General features: G+C 49.7%; 1 protein-coding gene and 1 pseudogene across 3 annotated transcripts; one reads left to right on the top strand and one right to left on the bottom strand.

The window, feature by feature from the left end:
• Positions 1-4,394: 4,394 nt before the first annotated feature.
• LOC118146316 (pulmonary surfactant-associated protein D-like) lies at positions 4,395-19,406 on the bottom strand. Of its 3 annotated transcripts, XM_078343998.1 has the most exons (8): positions 19,367-19,406; positions 16,777-16,979; positions 12,785-12,901; positions 12,397-12,513; positions 11,971-12,087; positions 11,509-11,544; positions 10,813-10,896; positions 4,395-8,469 (listed from the first exon to the last, which is right to left on the bottom strand). In XM_078343998.1, the coding sequence occupies exons 2-8, from the start codon at positions 16,907-16,909 to the stop codon at positions 8,177-8,179; spliced, it is 897 nt and encodes a 298-aa protein (XP_078200124.1). In that variant the 5' UTR covers positions 16,910-16,979; positions 19,367-19,406; the 3' UTR covers positions 4,395-8,176. The 3 variants fall into 3 exon arrangements, with proteins under 3 accessions (XP_078200124.1, XP_078200125.1, XP_078200126.1); XM_078343999.1 differs by lacking the exon at positions 11,509-11,544; XM_078344000.1 differs by lacking the exon at positions 16,777-16,979.
• Positions 19,407-21,209: 1,803 nt separating this feature from the next.
• LOC100409626 (centrosomal protein CCDC61 pseudogene) lies at positions 21,210-22,980 on the top strand (annotated as a pseudogene).
• The last annotated feature ends 504 nt before the right edge of the window (positions 22,981-23,484 follow it).

Below are 23,484 nucleotides of genomic sequence, written 5' to 3'. Positions count from 1 at the left end.
TTGGAATCATGACAATGTCCACCTCCAAGAGTTCTTGAAGGAATAGATGAACTGATATAAGCAAAGCAATTAGGACAGCAGTGGCCTGCAATAAATGCCATGCAAACATTAGTCCCTGCCGTTGTGATTAGTACAAGACCATATCACTCACCTCTGCAGTCCCAGTGCCTTGAAAAGAAGTGGAAACTGTATACACACTCAATCAATAACTGTTGAGCGAATAATGAATGAATAATAAATGTATGCATCTGAGTCCTCCACCAAGATGTGTAACCCAGATCCCTTCCCTGGAGCTTAACTCAGCTCTATGCTGGTTCCAAGAGAGAAACAGCAAAACTCATTTTGCTGAGTATGGTTATGGGTACAGCCTCCTTTCTCTGATAATTGAATATCCGTTGTGCAGCCAGTGTTGTGGCCTTATGCTGCCCTCTCTTGGTTGCCTCCAAGACAGGGCCAGCAAACCCAGAGAGACTCAAGCCCAGCTGGGTGAGTGGTAGGGATCCCATGAGCACCTGGTCTGCAACTTCGGATGCTCCTGCTTTCCTCCTCTCCAGGATTCTCCAGGCTGCTTCACTCACTTGGGTTGTGCTCCCACTCTGCAGGGCCAGGTCCAGATGCACACTCCCACTGCGTGACTGCAGTCTTCAGCAGGCTGGATCCCGACAGCCGTCACTGCCCAGCAAGCCCCTGGGACTGGTGGGATTCTCTGCTCCTTGTCTAGGTGTCTGTCTTATTTCCAAGCCTATAATGTGAATTCTTTAGGGCGGGATCCATAGGTCACCCCCACACCTCTCCTTGTCTTCCCCTCCACAGGTCTCTGTGTCTGAGGCAATTTCAGAATCCCCTCAAGACAAGACTTTGCTGCTGCTCTTGCCCGAGCCCTGTCAGGGCTGGATTTGTGAGCTCCTCTCTGGGTTCCCTCTGCAGACTTTCTGAGTATCTCCTTGAAATGCAGTCACTTTTAGCAACAGCAGGGAAAGAATCTGGACTTTTCTCTGAATCAGGTTCTTTTGGAGAATACTACTAAGTATTTGCTTATGATTTTCATATGATGACCCCCACATCCTTTCAAAAGTACAAAGGGGGTCAGGCTGGGAACCTGTAACTCAGGACACCTTGGGGACTCTGCCTGGGACCCATTAGGCCACCAGCAGAGGATCCAGTGCACAGAGGGATGGTGGGGCTCTCCTAGGGGTCTCAAATGGAGATGACACTGTTGTTCCACCAGCTGTCAACCTGTGCTCCAAACTGTCCTTGTTTCTTGTTCTTGGGCTTCCTGGGAAGCCAGCTGGTGGAAGAGTAGGATTCTTGCAGAAATCCCAAAAGGTGCCTTCACTGGGCGCATGATGAAGCTTGGCACACCCCTTGTTGGGTTCCCTCTGGACCTGCAGGGCAGTGCCCTCTTAAGCCAAGGATGACAAACATTAGCACACATACTGACCCTCTCCTCCCCCTTATCTGTGCCAGACACAGCTAATCAACTATCTCCTACACAGCCTAGCAAAGACCCTGAAAGCCATTTAACCTCACACTCATTACCAAGGGATCTGAGATGGTGTGGAGTTAAGGACTCATTGTCCAGCCCTCCAGCCCTGCCCAGTGCTCCTGATGTCTCCAGCTTCCTATTCCCATGAGAATCTACGGCCTTGACAGTCACAGAAATACTACCAGAAGCCATATGCCAAATTGGGTGTGAGACACTTTTCCCCAGTGAGAGAGCATCCACTGGAGAGCTCACCTTGACCAGCTCTGCTGACCCTTTCCTGTGCTGTCTGCAAGCAGTTCCTGGGTGGTCATCTCCCCCACCCTGGTTCCCAAGCACTCCAAGGGCAGGAATCAGAAAAGGTCTTAAACATTTTGGATTTACTATGTGAAAAAGGTCTGGAGAGTCCAGAGGTGGGAGCTCCCAACCATGGCTGAGATGGAGGAGAAGGCGATGAGAGATGGTTTAACATCATACTCACTGTTATGTGGTCATGCTTGCATAATGCATCACGGTTATGAGCTAAATTCCACATCAGATAAAAAGCAGTGCCACTTTCCTTCTCCTTAGCCAGGGAGCTATAAACCACTCTGAGCTTCAGTGCAAGAGTATAGAATCTGACCCCAGGCCACGGAGCAAAAGTGAGGGAAGGATGGGGAGGGATGCCAAATTCCCTGAATTCTTGCTGCTTTCAATCCTGATCAATTCCTAAAAGAGGTGGATATGTTATCTCAAAATTCTTTTTGTCTATTTCATGTCTGTGCTCCTTTATCACTACTATTCCATATGTTGGTTTTTTTCTACTTACCCAGATTTATTAACAGGTATTTGTCTAATTCAACTCTTAAAAAGTTCATTTCTAAGATAATTTATTATCTCTATTACTGTTTTGTTGTTGTTGTTTTGACACAGGGTCTTGCTCTGTCTTCCGGGCTGAAGTGTGGTGGCACAATCATGGCTCACTGCACTTCCTGGGCTCAAGTGATCCTCCTGCCTCAGCCTCCCGAGTATCTGGGACTACAGGTGCACACTACCACACCTGGATAATTTTTATTTTTATTTGTTTTGTAGAGACAAGATCTCCCTATGTTGTCCAGTCTAGTCTTGAACTCTTGGCTTCAAGTAATCCCCCCGCCTCAGCCTCCCAAAGTGCTGAGATTACAGGTGTGAGCCACCATGCCTAACTCATTTGTATTACTGTTATTTGTTTTATATTTCATTAATTTTTCTTCTATATTTGTTTTTTCCTTCCTTTATTTTTTTGTTGTTTTAAAAAGATGAACACTTAGTTCAACTACTTTCAGTCCATGTCTTTTTTGTTTTTAAATGTTTTATAATGAAAGGAAAGTTACATATTTCCTCTGAGTATAGCTCTCTCTCATAGATTTTGGGGTACATATTACTGTTTCATTAGAGGTTTAAAAGTTACTACTAAGATTATGCAGTTTTCATGTATTAGTACCATTGCCCATTAGCATTTCTCCCTTTGTGAATTTCCTCTTCTCATTCTTCCATCATTTTCCTGTTTAGATATTCATCACTTTCTTATTGATAGTCTGTTCTGTACATTGCAAATACATAACCATTTTTCTTTTATATTGTGTTTTACTTTTCAGTAGAGAAGTTTTATGTATTTCTTACGTAGTCAGATATGTCGATATTATCACTTTGGGTTTTCCTGATAGCATTCTTGGATAGCCCTGTTTCCCTCCAAGACTACATAAATTGTTACTTATATTTTCTTCTAATTTGTATATGTAATAAAAAATCTGATTTTACGCTTCCTCTAAATGTTTAACTATTTAACTCAGAATTATTCATCAGTAAGTCATTGTTTTCTTATAATTGTAGCATTCTCTTTTTATCATGCACATAGGATATATACGTGTATACATATATACATACTTGAGCCCATTTTTAGGCTTTCTGTTCTTTTTCATTATTCTGCCTATTTCTGTGTCAATAATATACAACTTCAATTATGTTAATTTTATAAAACCCTCTAACATAAGATGGGTCCAGTCCATTCTAATTATCTTATTTTAAGCAATTTTCCTAACCCTTGAGATTCATTCTTTCGTGAGAGCCTTAGAATCACTTCATGAAATCCTCACAGTTTCCTCCACTCCCTCTTTTCTTTCCTGTGAACGTTTTATAGGATGCACTAAGTGTCTAGGTTCTCTGGGGAATCCCCATCCCTCTCATCCTCTCTCTCTTCTCTCAGGCCATGTCTCTAGCTGGAGGCCGGGCATCCCCTTCCTGCCCTGATCCTTCCCTGTGGTCACAGAATGCATTTGCTCAGCCTGAAGTTGTCATCTGACCTTTCAGCCTTGGCCTGGACCCAGGCACTTACACCTCAAATGAAGTACTAAGGAAATTAGAAAACAAATATGTAGAAAGGCTTGCAATGAGGCCACTGTGCAATTTCCTCAGATCAAAGGGCCTAGAGACATCTTAAAAACACTTTATTCAGCCTTACAAACAGGACTTACTTAAGGACCATTCTGCTCAGTCCCTCCCTGTGGCTCAAAGGTGTTTCAGCCAGGTAGTCTAAGAGTGCCTACAGCCTCTGAAGTAAATAGAGGGCAAATATGTTCATATTCAAAATGTATCCAGGAAGGGCACATCCCCTTCCTGCCCTGATCCTTCCCTCTGGTCACAGAATGCATTTGCTTGGCCTGAAGTTGTCATCAGACCTTTCAGCCCTGGCCTGGCCCCAGGAAGGGTGGGCTATTGGCATTGCAGTAACAACCCCCAAATATCCCTCAGAGTCCAAGTCCATTGCCTAGATCCAGGCAACCCCCAAGGGCAGTTGTTTTCCATGCATTTGCTCAGGTTCCAGAATGTTTGCACAATAAATTTATTATTATTATTTTTGAGACAGGGTCTCACTTTGTCACTCAGGCTGGAGTGCAGTGGTGCAATCTCTTCCCACTGCAACCTCCACCTCCCGGGTTCAAGTGATTCTCCTCTCAGCTTCCCAAGTAGCTGGGACCACAGGCATGTACCACCACACCTGACTAATTTTTGTACTTTTAGTGGAAACAGTCTCACCCATGTTTGGTCAGGCTGGTCTTGAACTCCTGACTTCCAAGTGATACACCTGCCTCAGCCTCCTGAAGCGCTGGGATTATAGATGTGAGCCATTGTGCCCAGCCTTGTACAACTTTATATCCACCAATCCATCTGCAATCACAGAAGACATGGCAGCAGACGAGAGGACATTTCAGAAATGTATACCCAGTCTTCTGCTTCTCCCCAGGAGTGACCCACATCACAGGTTCATGCCTGCCTTCAAAAGTCCTCTCAGTAAAAGACTGGCAAGAAACAGTAAAACCAGGCCAGGCGTGGTGGCTCATGCCTGTAATCCTAACACTTTGGGAGGCCGAGGTGGGTGGATCACCTGAGGTTGGGAGTTTGAGATCAGCCTGACCAACATGGAGAAACCCCTTCTCTACTAAAAATACAAAATTAGCCAGGTGTGGTGGCACATGTGTGTAATCCCAACTATTCAGTTGCCTGAGGCAGGAGAATCACTTGAACCCAGGAGGCAGAGGTTGTGGTGAGCCAAGATCGCGCCATTGCACTCCAGCCTGGGCAACAAGAGGGAAACTTCATCTCAAAAAAGGAAAAAAGAAACAGTATAACCTACCATCAGCCTGCTATTAGCCATAGAGAGGCCTCAGAGTCACAGGCAATTAGAGTGGACAGTAATGAAGACTGTCTTGGTCTCTGAGTGGCTTTGTAATTGCACAGAAGTCTCTCCTCTATTCTCATGGTTAAAACTCTTATCATCCATTCATTCATTCTGAATCCACTTGTTGAGTGCTGCTGTTGTCCATTGCCAGAACAGTCCTGCTGCTTACTTATCTGTTATGTTAGGAAGGGCAGGGCTGCAGGATCATGAGGGCATGACTAGCCATATCTATCTTTGTATCCAATGCCTTGACATATAAATTAGGGCTGCATTTCTCTAAGAGAGAACTAGTTTCTTTGCTCTGGGTAGGTAACTTGAAAAGGTCAAGCGCATCACTCAACTTGAATGTTAAGGTGAACATCCGGAAAGGAGTAGTGGTTGAGAATGCCCTGAACTTACACAACTCAAGTTTCAGTGATGTGTATCAAAGGGATTCAGAACATAGACAGGATCCTAGAAAAGCAAACATCAGAAGGCTCCGCATAGGCTGCTCATTATGGGATGTGGGCTGGGTTGGTGACAGAAGGTTGAAAACCAGGAGGAGACTTGAGAATATACTTTTCGCTGGGCACAGTGGCTCATGCCTGTAATCCCAGCACTTTGGGAGGCTGAGGTGGGTGGATCACCTAAGGTCAGGAGTTCAAGACCAGCCTGATCAATAATGGTGAAACCCCATCTTTAAAAAAAAAAAGAGAGAATATACTTTTCAACTGAACAGGGGTTTCTCTATGAAACTGCTATGACAGTCCTCACTTCAGACACGGATGGGTCGCAGCCTGCTCTCATGGTGCCCATGGTGAGAGTCACAATGTCACCTGAGAACGTAAATCACTTGACACACAGGCTACTAAAAGAAGGATTCTGGCTACTACAGTTGAGGCGGGGCAGACACTGGGATCTATGTTGACCTTGGCCCATGTGCGTCAGTGCAAGGGAGCCCTCTGCACTCAGGAAAGGGTTAGAACCTGAGTTTCTGAAACAACTGCTTCAGTCCTGCACTAATGAGCCTGGGCCTGCAGATCTCAGAAAGCCCTCCCTGCTTGTTCTCTGTGCTAGAGAGCAAACCAGACCCCGTGGCCCATGGCACCGATGGATCTAAAGCTCCTTTTTGGAGTTTGAAGTATCCACATTCCAGGGCTTCAACATCATAGGAGATTTTTTTCTCCACACACTTCAACTACTCTGCCCTTTCCCTTACCAAGAGGTAGATTTGGCTTAAGTATTGGGGTGGGTAGTGTTCACTTTCAGGGGGTCTTCCCAGACCATCATCCTCTTCCATCTGTCCCGGTGGCCATATTGTACCGTGTGGTCCCACTCTCCAAGTTTACTTGATTGGACCAGAGGTGGGCGTCTCAGACAGATAGACTCCTTTCCACAGGAGTTTCAAACTGATCCCATTGGAGAGTTTCTGATTTCTGTGCAATGGCCTCTAGGTCATTTAAATCATTATGTGCAACAATACATCAAATCAACTAAATATGCATGATCTTTGGCCTATATATTTACAGGCTAAGTGTATAAGCTTCAGGATCAGAATGATCTTGCTCATGACTCTGCTGTAACACTGACACCCCTCGTGTTCCTGCACAGTTTCATCCCTCTCTGTGCTTTGGTTTTCATATTTGGAAAATGAGGAGGAGGATTTAACTAGATTATCTCTAAGATAGAGTGGGGAAAGAACATTCCTGGAATCACCAGGCAAGAGGATTGGAGGTGAACTGGAGGTTGGCCAGAGACCCTTTGTTCCAAAGTTCCCTAAGATTTCAGATGGCTTTAGGATTGTGCAGCTGGTACATCTCCCATGAATCAAGAGGCAGTCATGTTTATCAAGGATGGAGAAAGATTCTGGGCAATGCAGGGGTGAGGCTTACAGAGTGCAGGACCATGTGGCCTGGCTGGGGAGGCAGACATTCTCTGCCAGGTCACCCTGCCGTGATGTACAGCTTCCTGGGCTCAGACCTTGAAATAAGAGGCAGCCATGGAAGCTGGGAGCCCCCTTTTATCCCTGGGCTCCAGCCTGAATTGGCTAGAGGAATCTGGGGTTCAGGAAGAGTTGCTGAATAGGGATATACCTGGGGGAGCCACGAGCCTGCAGAATTGGAAGCAGCAGACAGGAAGAGCTCATCTCTGGAGTGAGTGTAAGGAGAGAAGAGAACTGAGAGTTAAGACTTCGGCACTGCACTTTAAGTGGTCAAGGAGAGAAAGAGGGATAAGCTAAAAGGAATAATAAGGGGCTGGGCACAGTGGCCTATGCCTGTAATCCCAGCATTCTGGGAGGCCAAGGAAAGTAGATCACTTGAGCCCAGGAGTCAAGTCCAGCCTGAGCAACATGGCAAAACATCATCTCTACCAAAAATACAAAAAATTAGCCAGCGTGGTGGCATGCCTATGGTCTCAGCTACTTGGAACACAGAGGTTGTGGTGAGCCCAGATTGCACCACTGCACTCCAATCTCGGTGACAGAATGAGACCCAGTCTCAAAAAAAAAAAAAAAAAAAAAAAGAGAGAGCAGGCAAGAGGGTATCCATGAAGCTGGGAGGAGGAAGTCCTTGAAAGAGGAGGGAGAGAGATCCGCAGGGTCAAATGCAGCTGACGGTTTGAGAAAAGGGGCTGAAAATGAGTCATCAGGTTTGAGGACAGGAAGGACATTGGAGACCCGCTTTTTCCCTTATATGGAAAGCAGCCTGGCCGCTTCTTCCCCTGAAACGACTTCCAGTGTGAAGGCGGCCTCACATTTCACTCTGCAGTGTCCTGCAGCAGCCCTCCCTTTTGGCCACCTACTGTAGAGAAGTCCTTCCCAGCACAGATGGTCACCTTTTTATTAGGATATTGGCAGCATGAGGGGCTAGGCCCTGAGTTGCTGGTCAGAATCCTGAGCCAAGCATTGCCCCACCCACCCCAGTTGGCTCAGAACTCACAGACCACAAGACGCTTTTCTCCACAAGCCCTGTCATTCCACTTGCCATTGCATTGGTGAAGATCTCCACATAGTCCTCTCACCCGCCGTCATTGTTGGGCTCCTCTGGGGCCCAGTTGGAATAGATCAGGGGCTCCCCTGTGGGGTAGGTGAACTTGCCCTCGGTCTTGGAGTCAGTCATGCTCAGGAAAGCAGCCTCGTTCTGAGCTATGACCAGCTGTTGCAAGGCGGCATTCTCAGCAGCAGAGCGTGGAGAGGCCAGCTGCCCACCAAACTGTGTGCACACCAGCTGTGCCTCCGCAAATGGCTTCACAACACCTGCTGTCTTGAAGATCTTCTCCCCAACACTTTGGCCATTGGGGAAGAGCTCAACTAAGAGAAGAAAAGAGATATGTTGGGGTTATGGCATCACCTGGCCAGAGCTCAGGGGCTCCAAGACCTCTGTGCACCTACCTGAGCCTCTCAGACCTCCCAAACACATCAGGACGCTGGAAAGAATGCAAGAGAGACACTATTCCAGAACAGCCCCACCCCATGACGTACCCTGCAAGGTGACACCATGCTTCCCACTTACAGATGAGAGCACAGGAGTTTAGAGAAGCGAAGAGGTGCAAAGTCACACAGGCAGCAAATGTGCAGTTAGGGATTCAATCTCACTCAGTTTGACACCAAAGCTCAGACATGCTCTTCTATTTTGGCACATGCTGTATGCCAGATCAATTTCTCGATTACTATGTAGAGCAATTTTTCCCAAGTTGATGACAGTGTAGACCAGGCCAGTTTCTGAGAGTAAAGAAAATGCCTTGCAGCGAGCCTGCTGTCACCCCGTACAACAGTAGGGAATGTGGGGTTGTCGGAGAGGGTCTGCGCTGTGTGATGGGGTGAGGAAAGGGGAGAGCAGAAAGAGGAGAGGACATCTGAAAGCTGTCAGATGCTGATCTCTGCTCTGGGTCTAGCCTCATGTCAGCCTCTTAGTATGCACATGGGTGATGCCCCAGCCAGTCAGCCAGCCTGGGAGGTGCTGAGGGAGTGGAGAAGGGCATCTGAAAAGGGCATGTGTGAGCAAGATGCAGGAGAGTGGTGTCAGTGTTGGAGACAGCCCTAGGTGGGAAATGGAGGACCGGGCATTCCCATCCACTCTGGCAATGGCTGTTGCGTGGGAAAGGGAAAGTCACGTTCCTTTTCAGGGTTTCCATTTCCTCATCTCTAAAATGAGGACTCAGTTCACAAAAGCATTGCCTATGTGACATGTCAAGTGCCTCTTTTTAGTCTGTCCTTGTGGCTCCTGGGCCCATGCATGGAAATCTGCAAAGTCAATGGAAGCTCCAGAGAAGGCTGTGCCCCTGGCCTTGTTGGCCTGCTCAGAATGCAGGCTGCACCCTGACCCATCGTTCGTAAGATTCTCCACGGGCTCAGGGTGGCACCCAGAGCAACCCTGAACAAAGCCAGCATAAGAGTTCATGTGCCATTACTAGGTTTATGTGCTATGTGCATATATGGGCATGCCTTTGAATATATGTGCATCTATCCAAAGGTACATGGGAGTATGTATGGTTCATCTGGATGTGTGTGCTGTAGAGACAACATGCGAGCTCATGTATGTAGATGGAGGTGGAGTGAGTGATGGTGTGTAAGTGCAAACACATGTGGTGGCACATATGCCCATGTTCCTCTGTGTGTTTCCGTCACTGTGCCTCTGAGTGAGTGCAAGCATACGCAGAAAGGGAGATATACCAAATGCTTGAAACTCTCGTCTCGGAGCTTGGGTACTTAGAAGCCAACCCTGTGTCGCACCTAATCAGCCCCTTTGTGCTCCACTCCTTCAGAAAACTTTATTTTTTATTTTTTGGCTCAATGAGATTTGCCTGAACTCAAAGCTGATGTCAGGAAGGGCAGAGGAGAGTAGGGGCAGTTGGGCACTGATGTGGAGATTGTAACAGGCACCAGGCATTCAGGTGTGTGCCCCTGGAGGCCTCTGACTCTTCAGGATTCCAGGATTAGGGCAAACTCACTGCTATAAAACACCTCCAGAGCTGCAAGGAGAGCCCAGCAGTGGCTGGAGCCCAGAGGCAGCCTGCCTTGTCTGAACCGGAAGCATGTCTAAAGTGAGATATCCGATGGCCACATACCAAGGTCAGGTCCCCACCTGCCTTGTACGCCCAGAGCAGAACCCCAGCCCTAGCTTCTAGAACAGCCCCTGGATTGGATTCTCTGCTGCGTTGGGATGTGCAGCAGTATCACCGGGCACTCCCATACCCGGCCCCCAGAGGTAAGAAGCGCAGCCCATGTCGGGCAGCCCCTTGTTTATCAGAGGAACCAGCACAGGGAGGCAGGAAAGAGACTCCACTGAATCACACTGGACTCAGGACAACAGTTTGCTTCAGAGCCCAGGTGTCATTGAGATCGGAGGGTGGTTAAGGAGTTTGAAGGCCTTGACTATGCTACTGCCAGCCTGGTGAGCTGGTGATAGGGGCCACATCCTCCTCCTTTGCCCCCTTGGATCTACTTCCAGCTCTGGGAGCCAGGTGGCTGCCCTGCTCTAGCCCCATCCCAGCCTGAGCCCTACTTTCTGCCACAGCCCAGGTCCAGCCCTACACAGGTCCCAGCTCATTCCCAGCCTAGATCCTGGGCAGGCTCTCCCTCAGGACCAGCCAAAGGTAGAGATCTAGTCTGGGGCCCAATGCCAGTGCTGGGCCCAGTCAGATCGAAACTCACCTTTCTTATACTGAGAGAAAGCAGCCTGGAGGTGCTGTACCTGTCCCTGTAAGGCCTCAACCTGCTGCTTCACAGAAGTGACATCTGCAGGGGAGAAAATAGCTGAGTAAAGACTTGCCCAGACAACAAAGGAAGAACTCATAGTCTGGGCCCCAAGGGAAGAATGTCTAGTTGCAAGCACATATTGTGGGGCTGACCCACAGCAAGCCCACATCGGCTGACACAGCCGGCCTCTGCTGTGCAAGGATGTCTTATGGTTCTGCTATGGATACATCGGTCCCTGTACTTCACTGACACTGAACCAGATGACATTGTGACTTTAAAGTCTTGGAATATAATGGTGTCTCCATTGGGTCTGGAGTCGAGTGTAGGAATACACACTCATGTGTTTCCCATTCACTGGGTTTTAATGCCTATAACTTGGGAAGGCAGTTGTGGTTCTCCCAAGGGTCAGATGGAGAAGCTGCCCAGGTTGCTTTCCCATGAGTACTAACTGGCTAAGACCAGAGCCCAGTGTTCCTGCCTTCCAGCCTGTCCACTGTTCCTGAGTTCCACCCACCACCTGCCCTCAGTGGGGCACGCATCCCAGAGGAGGGGCTGCCCTGAGCTAAGGAGGGCTTCCTCTCTGCCCACCCATGCCCAGTGGGGCTTCCCCGACACCTTTGTCCCCCTTCAATCCTGGGGGCCCCCTGGCACCTGGACTTCCCTGGGGACCCGTGGCTCCAGTAGACCCTGGGGTGAAAGAAGAACTGGGTGAGTCATGTGCCCATTTCTTAGCAAGTTTACCTTCCCGTACATGAACTAACCTTATTGCCCAGAAACAGACAGACAGTCCCCAGTACCAGCTATGCAGCTCTCTGTACAAGGACTGTCCCTGTCATCCAGCAATCAACCCAGCTGTATAAACTGCCCCACCCCCAACAACCAACCTTCCCTGTATCTGGACTTCTCTGCTGCTTAGCACCGCACTCACCCTAGACAGGAACCATCCCCAGAGCCCCCTCATGCACCCTCCTTGGATATAGATTCTCCCTGTGGTCCAGCAATGCCAGCTCTGCCTTTGTGGGTGTGGGGGTGTAGGCATTGACAGTTGCAAGTGGGCACAGCAGGCACAGGAGAACTGGACCCAGCCCAGCCCCAGCTCTTTCCACTGCTCACCTGCTGCCCCTGTGTTTCCAGGGGCTCCACGCTCACCAGGGGCACCTCGCTCTCCCTTAGGACCTGTGGGGCCTCTTGCCCCGGCCGAGCCCTGCATGCCTGGGGCACCTACTTCTCCTGAGAAAGAAGGAACACACAGGAACAAACCCAGCTGAGAGTGCATTCAGTGGGTGTGGTTTTCTTAGCTTTTTACCCAAAACGATAGGGTCAGAGAAAGTGGGGAGACTATCCTCGCTTTCTGGGGCCCTCTGTGGAGAGTGAGAGGAAACTATTGCTATTGTGGGGATTGGGAGAGTGCATGGCAAGGCCTTTGCATCACTGAGGGTCTGGGCTCTCCCTGGTACTCCGAGCACTCCTCAGGTCACATCACGGACCCTTATCCTTCTTCCCTTCCACTCTCAGACCAACCACAGACCAGCCACTTACCTTTAGGCCCAGCTTCTCCTTTCGGGCCTGGCTTGCCCTGAGGTCCTATGTTCCCCTGCTTCCCCAAGGGACCTTCTCTTCCAGCTGGACCAGGCACACCAGGAGGTCCTGGAGGTCCTAAGGAAAAGCACCTGCCTGGTCAGTAACATTGAACCCTCTTGGCAGGAGGAGTGTGTAGTAAGGTGAGGGTAATAACAGAGGTCAGGGAACTGCGTTGTTGTCCTCCCAATGGCAGACCCCATCTTTCACACATCCTGAAATGACCCAGTGCCACCTTCAGACAACCTTCTTCCTTCTTCCTGAGATGGGCACTGTGCGTGCCCGCTGGCACATCCTCGCAGCCACACCACCACCTGGAAACACCTGAAGTCAATGCCCAGTTGCTCACCACTTGGCCCAGTGTCTCCCTTTGGTCCAGGTTCTCCAACGGAGCCATTGTCCCCTTTGGGCCCAACTGGGCCAGCTTGTCCAGGCATCCCTGCTTGCCCTGTAACTCCTGGCAAACCTGTGGCAGCAGAAGAAATGGACAGAGACCTGGTCCTAGATCCAGGAAGGGCCAGCCGCCTGCAGGATCGGCCCCCAGCCTTCCTTCAGGGTTCTGCAGAGCGTGCGACTTCCATCATCACACACCGGGTCCAGTGGCGATCCAGGGAATGGGTATTGGCATGCCCACTCTATAGGTGAGGAGGAAGCTTTCCAGAGTTGGAGGTGGATTAAAGCCAACACCTGTCTGACTTTCTATGAGGTCCTCCTTTCCCTGCCCCAAGGCCACTGCATTGATGGCAGGCAATCTGTCAGCTCTTACCTGTGATCGTACACTTCTTGCTTTTCATATATATATATCAGGGAAGCCAACCAGAAGTGGCACCAGACAGGTGGTGCTAACTTGTTCATTCAGTTATTGGTCCATTTGCTCATTTATTTGTTCACTAAGAGCCATCTATGCAGCATCTACATTATACCTAGCACTGGGCCAGATGCAAATCTGAGCTTAGCCTCAAGTCCTCAGCAAGGGGTTCATCATATACTGAGACAAGGGTAACAGGAGAGGAAGACAATGCATGAAGGGTCCCTCATCTCATCCGAGCATCCCCACCCCAGCACACACACACTCAGAGCTGTCTTCCTCAAAGAGAAAGTGGAATTTTAAGGGCAAGGAACATTTAGGAAGATTTGCAGAGGGGAAGTGACATTTCAGACTTCTAAACCATGCTCCTGTGGCAGAGGAGGCCAGGCCTCCCTGGTGGCTGGGGGTTGTGGGGGGCACGAACATGTGGTTGTGGTGAGAGTAACGATGAATTTGCGGGATGGGTGGAAGATTCTGTGCTTGGTGTATCCCAGCAGCACCACCACCTCGAAACATCTGAATTCCATGCCCAGTGGAATTCCATGACCTGGGTCTGGCTGTTGGTTACAATCCTTATTAGGGATGAAACGGAAGAACAGAGGGTTATAGGACAGGCCACACCCTTGACACCCAACAGCACATTGTGCTGAAGGCAGGATGTCCTGACCTCAGGTGGAGCCTCGCTTGGGCTTAACCCTGGCCAGTCTGGCAGCAGGAAGATAGACCAAGAGAAAAACACCACTCTTCAGAAGGGAGCGTTAGAGCCCTCCTGTTCTTGGCACACAAACTGTGGAGGCCATAAGAGCACCAGAGTGAAGGAGAGGCACCTCCCAAAACCCTGCACTTGTGCCTTTCAAAGCACTCATGTGTATGTTAGTGTCCCCAGAGACCTAGCCCTGCACCTGAGTGCCACCTGAAGTGGAGCTTTATGGCCCAGCCCTTAGCTGTCTTGACTCCTAAAACCCCTCCTCCCCTTCCATCTTCCATTCACTCATTCCATACATGTCTCTGGAGCTTCTGCTACATGCCAGCCACTGTCCTAAACACTGGGGATAAACAGCCCTTCTCTGGGGAGCTTCAACTCTATCTCGTAGAAACAGATAATAAAACATTAAAAATGTACAACATATGATATGTTAGATACCATGCCACAGGGAAAAGTAAAGCATACAGTGTGTTGGGGTAGGGTCTGTTTTCAGCAGGCTGGTCCGGGAGTGGCTCACGGAGAGGGTGATCGGGGAGTAAGGCCCTGAAGGAGGTGAAGTATGAGAAGAGCAAACAGCAAGGCCTCAAGGAGGGAGGGGGCTGAGCGTGGCCCAGGGGCCAGCAAGAAACTATGTGGTTGGAGCTGAGTAGGGGTTGGGGCGCTGAGGTCAGAGGAGCAGCAGGAGTGCAGGGTGGTCCTGCTGGGACTCATGGGCTGCTGTAAGGTGTGTGGTTTGTCCAAGGGAGACAAGCATCCCTGGAGGGACTCTCCCAGAAAATCTTTCTGGGCAGGAATGCTGGAGGTGCTGAGGAATATGGAAATGTTCCCCGCAAAGGCAGGATCTGGGTCTTATTTACCCTCCATTATATGTCTGAGTTATTGGTCAGAGTGACTCAAGCTCCACCCTCCACCTCTGCTCAAAGGTCTCTTCTTCCAAGCTCCAATTTTCCCTGTAGCAGGTTCTGGGGACCACATGCTTCCAAATCCGCAGGGGTGGTCATCAGGTACACAGACTTTGGCCCCACACAGACCTATATGGTCAGGATTCTGAGGATGCTCCAGGCCTCCCAGGACATCCACCCTCACACCTATAACAGTGGAGTGACTGGAGAAACTGCAATTGAGGACCCAAAGCAGAGCCTCATCCTGCAGCCCCACTGTGTGCTGTCCTCCGTCCAAGTACTCACCCAAAGCCAGGCCTGCAATGTGCATGGGGTGAGGCACATAGGTGGGGAAGGTAGACCTTGACCATGCTCCAGGCGGCAAACTTGGAGGGTCATTGTGGGAAAGATCCCCGAGATTGGAATCTGGGGCCCCCACTGAAAGCCAGATGAGTTGGGAGTCTCTGAGAAAGAGCTGCCAAGGTGAACCCCACCTTATTCTGAGTTCCCCACTGGGCAGCCTTCCCCAGGCCCCATCCCATTCACATTGGGAGCCACCTTCTGTCTGTAAGGGACAGGCAGATGCTCACTCACCCCTTACCCCACAAAGCCTTGGGATGTTGCTTCATCTTTCCACAAAGTTAAGGACTATCTGATCCCTTTGAAGCCCTGCCCACTGTCATAGAGGTCCCTTGGTTCGTGCTGCTGGTTCATGGAATTCTCCTTTCTTGAAAATAAGACCCAGATCCTCCCCTACAAGAGGGAGCAGTATTTCCAGGAACAATTCCCTGACTCATCAGTACCTCTGCTAAGCTGAAGATGATTCACCTATTTGGTACAGCAGGAAATGCAACTTTATCCCAAAGACTCAATAAAAAATAAAGCTTTGGCTCAATTATTCACCACTGAGTGGCAGATATCATTCCTATTAGCAGATAAAAAAATGATACTGAGGGTCTCTCCCAGGTGTGAAGATGGAGCCAGCCATCAAGCTTAGGCCAGCCTGGTGCAGAGCCCTCGTCCTTTCTGCCTCCAGAAAGGTTGTTACTTAGCCTCTCTGCATCGTCGTTTTCTTACCTGTCAAAGGAGATTACTATGTCCCCTGTAAGACTCTTGGGAGGATTAAATGAACGACTCAAGTGAACGCCCAAGCACAGGGGTGGACAAAGAAATGTGAGGGCCCTTTCTCCCTGTAATGTATTAGGGCAAATCCTCTTGAGTAGGCTTGAGAATGGAACCATGGAGCCCCATCTTTTCTCACCCTTCATGCAGTGGAATTTAATTAAATATTAAAAATATGTAGGCAAGGCGCAGAGGCTCACTCCTGTAATCCCAGCACTTTGGGAGGCTGAGGCAGGCAGATCATGAGGTCAGGAATTAGAGACCAGCCTGGCCAACATGGTGAAACCCTATCTGTACTGAAAATACAAAAATTAGCAGGGCTCCGCGTTGGGTGCCTTTAATACCAGCTACTCCGGAGACTAAGGCAGGAACTCTGCTTGAACCCAGGAGGCAGAGGCTGCAGTAAGCCAAGAGTGCACCACTGACCTCCAGCCTGGGTGACAGAGCAAGACTGTCTTGAAAAAAAAAGAAAAATACTTAATGCCCTTCACAGGCACCATTTAATTGGAATGAACAACTGCTAACTGCTGGCACAGGGCTCTAGAAGGCCCCCAGCATCAGTAATTCACCCCGTTTGCTTGCTCTTGGGATGGGAAGGATCTGGGGATCCTAGAGGAGGAGCTAGGGCAGTTGGGTGCTGGAGGAGCACATGGGGGCTCAGCACAGCCACCTGTTTGTCAGCTGGTGGAGTAGTGTGAAACCCACCTTCTTTGGAGGAAGAAACACATCTCCAAGACTTCCATAACAAAGTACCCAGAGTTGCTGGGCTGGTTACAACGCCAATGACTGCTCCTCCGCAGCAGGATAACATGACCCCACGCTACCTGGGTCCCCCTTCTCTCCCCGAGGGCCCTGTCTCCCATCCCATCCATCGCGACCAGGCAGGCCACTCTCCACTGAGCTGCACATGACCAGGGTGCAAGCATTGGTCACTGTTCTTTGGGAGTAGGTCCTCATTTCTGCTTCCAGGTAGCCCAGGGGCTGTGTGAGCAGGACACAGTGCAGAGAGGAGGAAGAGCAGCATGGCCTGGAGAGGTGAACAGAAAGAGAAAAGACATGCTCATGCTTCGAGGACATGGTTTAGGGCTTGGCTCAGCTTCTGGAAGTGATGAGAAGCCCCCATGTCTACCTTCTCTCCTCTGTAGTGGGGCCCAGAGCAGCAGGAATCCAAAAGCAGTTTAGGGACAAGGTGGGCACATGATCTGGGTGGAAGGCATGTGTTACCCAGCAGGAACTCTGAGAGAGGCTGACAGCAGCCTCCTCCTATTCCCAGGTGCTCATGTCTTCTCTTCTTGTGCCTTCCCTTGGGAACTACTTTTGGCACAGTGGCTAGAATGTAGCACTTCTCACTGGGTCCATCTGTCACATCAAGAAGAGTACATTTTGCCTCTGGGCAGGACCCCTCACCACTCCCTAGACCATCCACCTGTCTGTACCACTGAGGTGATTGGCTTAGCACTGACAAGGCAAGCCTGTTTCTACTCACTTGCTGCCTTGCATGGATTTGTACTGGCGCTGACAGTGCTGGTCTGACAATGAGCCAGAGCCCTGAATGCTTAGTGATGCCCTTCCTGAGCACAGGCTGGGAGTGTGGTGCACATTTGCCTGGCAATTTGCCATTCCTGAATCAGATGCTGTCTCTAGAGGAATGTCCCAGAGGGAACTCAGGTGAAAGTTTTCAGACACTAAACTAGCAGCAGGAGAAAGCCTGAGACACCTACAGTTCTTCCCAGATCATCTGAAAGGACTTGGAAAAGAAGTCTTATGTGGAGACCAGCCATGGTGGTTCATGCCTGTAATCCCAGCACTCTGGGAGGTCAAGGTGGGCAGATCACTTGAGGTTGAGAGTTTGAGACCAGCCTGGCCAGCATGGTGAAACCCTGTCTTTACCAAAAATACATAAAATTAGCCAGGTGTGGTGGTGTGTGCTGTAATCTCAGCTACTCAGGAGGCTGAGGCAGGAGAATCACTTGAACCTGGGAGGCGGAGGTTGCAGTGAGCTGAGATTATACCACTCCACTCCAGCCTGTGCAAGAGAGAAAGACTGTCTACAAAAGAAAAAAAGTCTTATGTGGAAAGAGGACATGCCAGGTAGGCTGAGTTGGGCAGAAGGCTAGTTTTGCAGGCAAGCAAGAGCAACTATCCAACAGGGCACCCATTTACCATCTAAGAGGGTCAGGAACTGAGAGCAGGACCTGGGATATTCCCTGTGTTGGGCATCTTTTCTCTCAATCAGAAACTGTAGTTACGAGAGTGAAAAGAGCTGATTAGATCTGCAGAGGCTGGGAACACAGCCAGAGAAACTTGCGCAAAGAAGGGGGTCACCAGGCCAAGTGGGGTGGTGGCAAGGGAGGGGCTTCCTGCCCAGAGGAGTGCTTTCTTTTCTGAATACCAGTGATTTGGGGCTGTGGACGACCCCTATTTCTCACTAGCCTCTTTCAATTTTGAATTCACCACTTCCTGAGGTATCCTGGGAGTCTCTGGAAACAGCTGAGTGAGCTCCCAGCCAGCAGCAGCTACCTGGTTGCACCTGTTCTGGCAGAGGCTCAATCATGAGCCCAGCCAGAACAAGGGCACTGTTCTGTGGCCTGCAGCTGCCTCAACCCTGGGGCCCTGTGCCTGAGTCTGGGGAAGAATGAAAGGCAATAGGCATTCTGTCTGCAAGCTCAAGATGGCAGAGAGGTACCACCAGCCACTGTGGCATGAAGGACCCTTGGAGAGGGCAGACCCCAGTTTTCAGACCCAGGACTCAGATGAGGCATCTTAGCTGGAGCAGCAGATGGAGTGGGCAGAGCCGTGGTCCCCCTCAACCCCTGCAGTGCTCAGTTTATGCTAAGCTTTCAGAGTACACTTTCAGTGAAAAGAGTGTCTCCTCTGAATATGGGTTGGAAAATCAGAAACCTAACCCAGTAAGTATATTTTTTTACAGTAAAGACCTGAAGCTATGAGAAAGCAATTTGCCCTGCTTTTCCACAGGCAGTTGGCACCAGGATGGGTTTAGAACCCCGGCCTGTGAGTGCCTAGGTTTGTCTCTCCTCCACTGTCCTTTCTGAAGAAATCAGGGCAGAAAACAGCCTAGAGAGAAATTAGAATTGCATTTTTTCCACCTGAGGCTTCCACACAGTGGCATCTGAGGTCTAGATGGTGTCACACCCCCTCCTCCACCCTGTGACCCCCCCACCTCAGAAAGCAAATGCCCCCCTGGGCTGAGGCTACTGAATAAGGGGCAGAAGAGCACCATAAGACCTCCTGGGCTCCCCACCTCCCGTGTCCATGCCTCTTAGACCAGAACAGCTACACAGACCTTCCCTTCCTCCACGCCAGTAGGTTGAACTGCCCAGGTGGGCAGAGGAATATTTACAGGGCATGAAGAAAATTAAAAAAAAAAAAAAAGGCAAGAAGAGAGACACTTACAGGTTTATTCTTCTTAGGCCTCAGGAGCTCCGAACAAACTAGCCTTTGCTTGGCAGGCACTCACTATTTATGCCTGCCCTGCACCCTGAGCTGCCCAGCCCCAAAAACTCCCTTCAAGAAGTGGGGCAATTTTCTTCTTTATTGACTCACTCACTCTTATCCCCACCTGCGTTCTGGAAACCGGCCACTGATATTCACAACACTATGCACATCCATCAGTAGAGTTTGCAGACCACTATCAGGCCTTGATCTCAGCTGCACTCTTCTCACTGCAGCTCTGTGAGTTAAGTGGCATCATCAGTGTCTTTAGTTTATAGATGTCCAGAAATCAGGAGTCCGGAGACCAGTGAGTTGCACAATGACCTGCAGTGATTGCAAAAGCAACTCATAACTGCAGATCTTAAGAAACAGGACCTGTTGTGTCCACTTCTCCTCTTCCTTCATCTCAACAGCACTGCCCAGATATTGGGAAAGAATGGGAGCTGCTCAGCATACCTGGGCAGGAGTGGGGCCGATGGAGTGGCTGCAGAGGCAGCAGCATGTGGGGGCAGCAGCTAGGGAGCTGCCACCTAAAAAGAGTTGCTCTTTTGCATGCTGCTCTAGGCCTCAGAGAGCCCCTGCCTCGCTTGTCTTTTGTGGAATGGATTTCCCTTAGTAGACCTCTGCCTTGCCTTGTTCAAGCTTGTTCTCCCGGCCATCTTAGCTGGTGTTTGTCTTGTGCACTGCTCTAGTGACTAATAGCAACCCCTCAGCTGTTGCTACTCTTATCCAATCTTATAATCTATATATCTTTTCTTTTTCTTTTTTTCAAACAGTCTCACTCTGTCACCCAGGGAATGCCATAATGCACTCATAGCTCACTGCAGCTTCAAACTCCTGGGCTCAAGTGATTATCCTGCTTCAGCCTCCTAAGTTGTAGGACTATAGGTAACTACCGTCACACCTGGCTAATATTTCTTTTTAATTTTTTTATACAGATGGAGTCTTGCTATGTTGCCCAGACTGGTCTCAAACTACTGGTCTAAAGCAATTCTCCTGCCTCAGCTTACAAAAGTCCTGAGATTACAAGTGTAAGCCGTCACACCCAGCACCAATATGTATCTTTTAAGTGGAACATTTACTCCATTTATTATCAAGGTTAATATTGATAGGTGATGTTTTGTTCCTGACATGATAATTGTTACCCAGTTGCTTTTTAGTCTCAATTGTGTAATTGCTTTATATATTCTATGAGTTTTTCACTTTAATATGTTTTTATGATGGGGAGTATTGTCCATTTATTTTCATGTTTAGAACTTTAAGCATTTCTTGTAGGGCTGGTCTAGTGGTGACAAATTCCCTTTTCATGGGAAAAACTTTATTTCTCCTTCATTTATGCAGCTTAGTTTAGCAGGATACAAAATTTTTGACTGGCAGGGTTTTGTGTAATTTAAGAAGATTAAACATAAGACCCCAATCTCTTCTGGCTTGTAAGGTTTCTGCTAAGAAGGCCATTGTTAGTCTCTTGGGTTTTCCTTTACAGATTAGACAGTTCACCCTTGCTGCTTTTAGGATGTTTTCCTTCACATTGACTATGGAGAGTCTAATGATGATATGCCTTTATGAGGTTTCTCTTGCAGAGCATCTTTCAAGTGTTCTCTGAGTGTCTTCTATCTTGATGTCTAATTCTCTAACAAGACCAGGGAAGTTTTCCTAAATTATCCCCTCAAATAGGTTTTCCAGGCTTTTAATTTTTTTTTTCTTCTCCCTCAGGAATGTCTATATATTGTATGCATGGTAACTTTACATCATACTATATTTTTCAAAGTCTTTGCTCATTTTTAAAAATTTATTTTTTGGGGTGCCCGTGGAGAAGTAACGTTGGCCATGGGCCAGCCGGCTGGCCTGCAGGTGGACTACGTCTTCCGGGGTGTGGAGCATGCTGTGCGGGTGGTGGTTACCCGGCAGGTGCTGGAGCTGAAGGTGGAGGACCGGATGACTGTGGACCAGTGGCAGGGCGAGCTCGATGCCAGCTTCATTGAAAATTTGACTCACAAGACAGGGAACTTCAAACAGTTCAACATCTTCTGTCATATGCTGGAGTCAGCCCTCAGAGCAGTGAGTCAGTCACTCTGGACCTGCTTACCTACACAGACCTGGAGTCCCTGTGGAACCACAAGATGGGGGGCCGTCCAGGCCCCCTGGCCCCCAGATCGGCCTAGCTCAACTCCAAGGGCTACCTAATCCTCATCTACTCAGTGGAGTTTGACAAGATTCACTACCCACTGCCCCTCCCGTACCAGGGCAAGCCAGACCCTGTGGTTCTGCAGGGCATCATCCACTCACTGAAGGAGGAACTGAGCCGCCTGCAAGGGCTGGGCGACCAGGATACTCGGGACACCCGGGAGACTGAGATCTGGCACCTGCGGGAGCAGGTGACAGGTGACGCACCTGGCGTCAGAGAAGCGGGAGCTGGAGGTGCAGCCGGGCCGATCGCGCGAGGAAGCGCTGGCTGGGCGCGCGGCCCGCCAGGAGGCCAAGGCATTGCGTGGGTTGGAGCTGGAGCTACTGCAGGAGCGCGGCCTTGGGCATAGGGTGGCTGGCTGCCGAGGCTAGGACTGCCGCCGCCTGGCCAAGGAGCTCGAGGAGGCGAAGGCATCCGAGCGGAGCCTGCGAGCCCAGCTGAAGACGCTGACCAGCGAGCTGGCCTTGTACAAGAGGCGGAGGCGGACTCCACCGGTGCAGCTGCCCCTGGCGAGGGAGGACCGGGTCTTGTCGTCCCGGGAGCGCTCCACGTCGCGAGGTCGCGGCGCAGCGCGCTCCTCATCCCGGGAGGGCGACCGCGGGAGCCGTGGTCGAGGCCGACCAGCGCGCCCCTCGCCCTCGCCCACAGGTGGTCGCGCGCTCCGCTTCGACCCCACGGCCTTTGTGAAAGCCAAGGAAAGGAAGCAGAGAGATCAAGATGAAGCAGCAGCAGCAGCAGTGGAACCGATTTGGCAGTGGAGGAAGCGGGGACAGTCCGTCAGTCTCCTGGCCTCGCCACACCTGGCCCCCTGATGCCGTGACTGGACGAGGGGACGCCCCTAGCCGCTCAAGAAACCGCAGCTCCTCAATGGACAGTTTCCGCAGCCGCTGCTCCTCAGCCAGCTCCTGCAGCGATTTGGAGGATTTCTCTGAGTCGCTTTCCAGAGGGGTTCCCCGCCGCCGTGGCAAGCCTCCTAGCCCAACGACCTGGAGTGGACCCAATACGAAGTCCACCCCTGTGGAACGCAGCCACCGTGAGAAATGTCTGGCTAATTCCGGGGGCTGAGTCCCCGGAGTACAGCTCGGACCACCAGGCGGCTGACATGGCCGAAATAGATGAACGACTGAAGGCCTTGCAGGAGTACATGAACCGACTGGACATGCGGTCATGACATGGAGAGGGGGTACTGCCCCTGCATCCCCCACCCACTACTGAGTATGGCATGGGGGGTGGGGCCAGGGTGGCCTCCAGCCCCACCCAGGCCCTGCCCTGGCCCTGCCCCTCCACGTGCCCCTGGGGTCTCAGGTGTTTGAGGCCCTGACCCCAGCCTCTCCCCAGGCAGTACATGCTGGGAGGGAGGATATGTGTATTTTGTAAATAAAATATTTGCCCTTGGGAAAAAAAATTATTTTTTCTTTATTTCTGTCTGACTAGGTACATTCAAACGACTGGCCTTCACACTCTGAAATTACTTATTCTGCTTGATCTAGTCTTTTGTTAAATGTTTCATTTATATTCTCTAGTTCTTTGATACATTTTTATTTCTAGAATGTGTTTAGTAAAATTTTCATTCATATCCTGAGTTATTTTTCTGATTTCCTTATGTTAGTTTTCAACTTTCTCTTGTACCTCATTGAGCTTCTTTACAATTCATATTTTAAATTCTTTGTCATTTCAAAATTTTTATATTGGTTAGAATCCATTGTTAGGGAGCTAGTGTGATGCATTAGGAGTGTCAAAATACTGATTTTTCATACTTCTAAAGTTCTTATGCTGATTTCTTCTCATCTGGAGAAGCTGTTACTTTTTATTTTTGAGCTTACTCTCATTTGAATGGGATTTTCCCCCCTTTTAAGGTGTGACTGCATGTTGTGTATGATCATTTGGCTTCAAC

This window comes from Callithrix jacchus, chromosome 12 (assembly GCF_049354715.1).
Source record: "Callithrix jacchus isolate 240 chromosome 12, calJac240_pri, whole genome shotgun sequence".
In the NCBI taxonomy this organism is placed as follows: Eukaryota; Metazoa; Chordata; class Mammalia; order Primates; family Cebidae; genus Callithrix; species Callithrix jacchus.
Note: the sequence above shows the minus strand (reverse complement) of the source record. Positions and strands in the feature narration are given on the sequence as shown.

What these genes read in the sequence shown, in the direction of transcription:
- LOC118146316 (XM_078343998.1), bottom strand. Translation starts at nt 16,909, where the DNA reads ATGAGGACCTACTCCCAAAGAACAGTGACCAATGCTTGCACCCTGGTC. An exon ending in AGGAGAAGCTGGGCCTAAAG is followed by an intron (nt 12,088 to 12,396) that starts GTAAGTGGCTGG and finishes CTTCTTTCTCAG; the next exon opens with GAGAAGTAGGTGCCCCAGGC. An exon ending in GGGTCCCCAGGGAAGTCCAG is followed by an intron (nt 10,897 to 11,508) that starts GTGCCAGGGGGC and finishes TCTCCCCTGCAG; the next exon opens with ATGTCACTTCTGTGAAGCAG.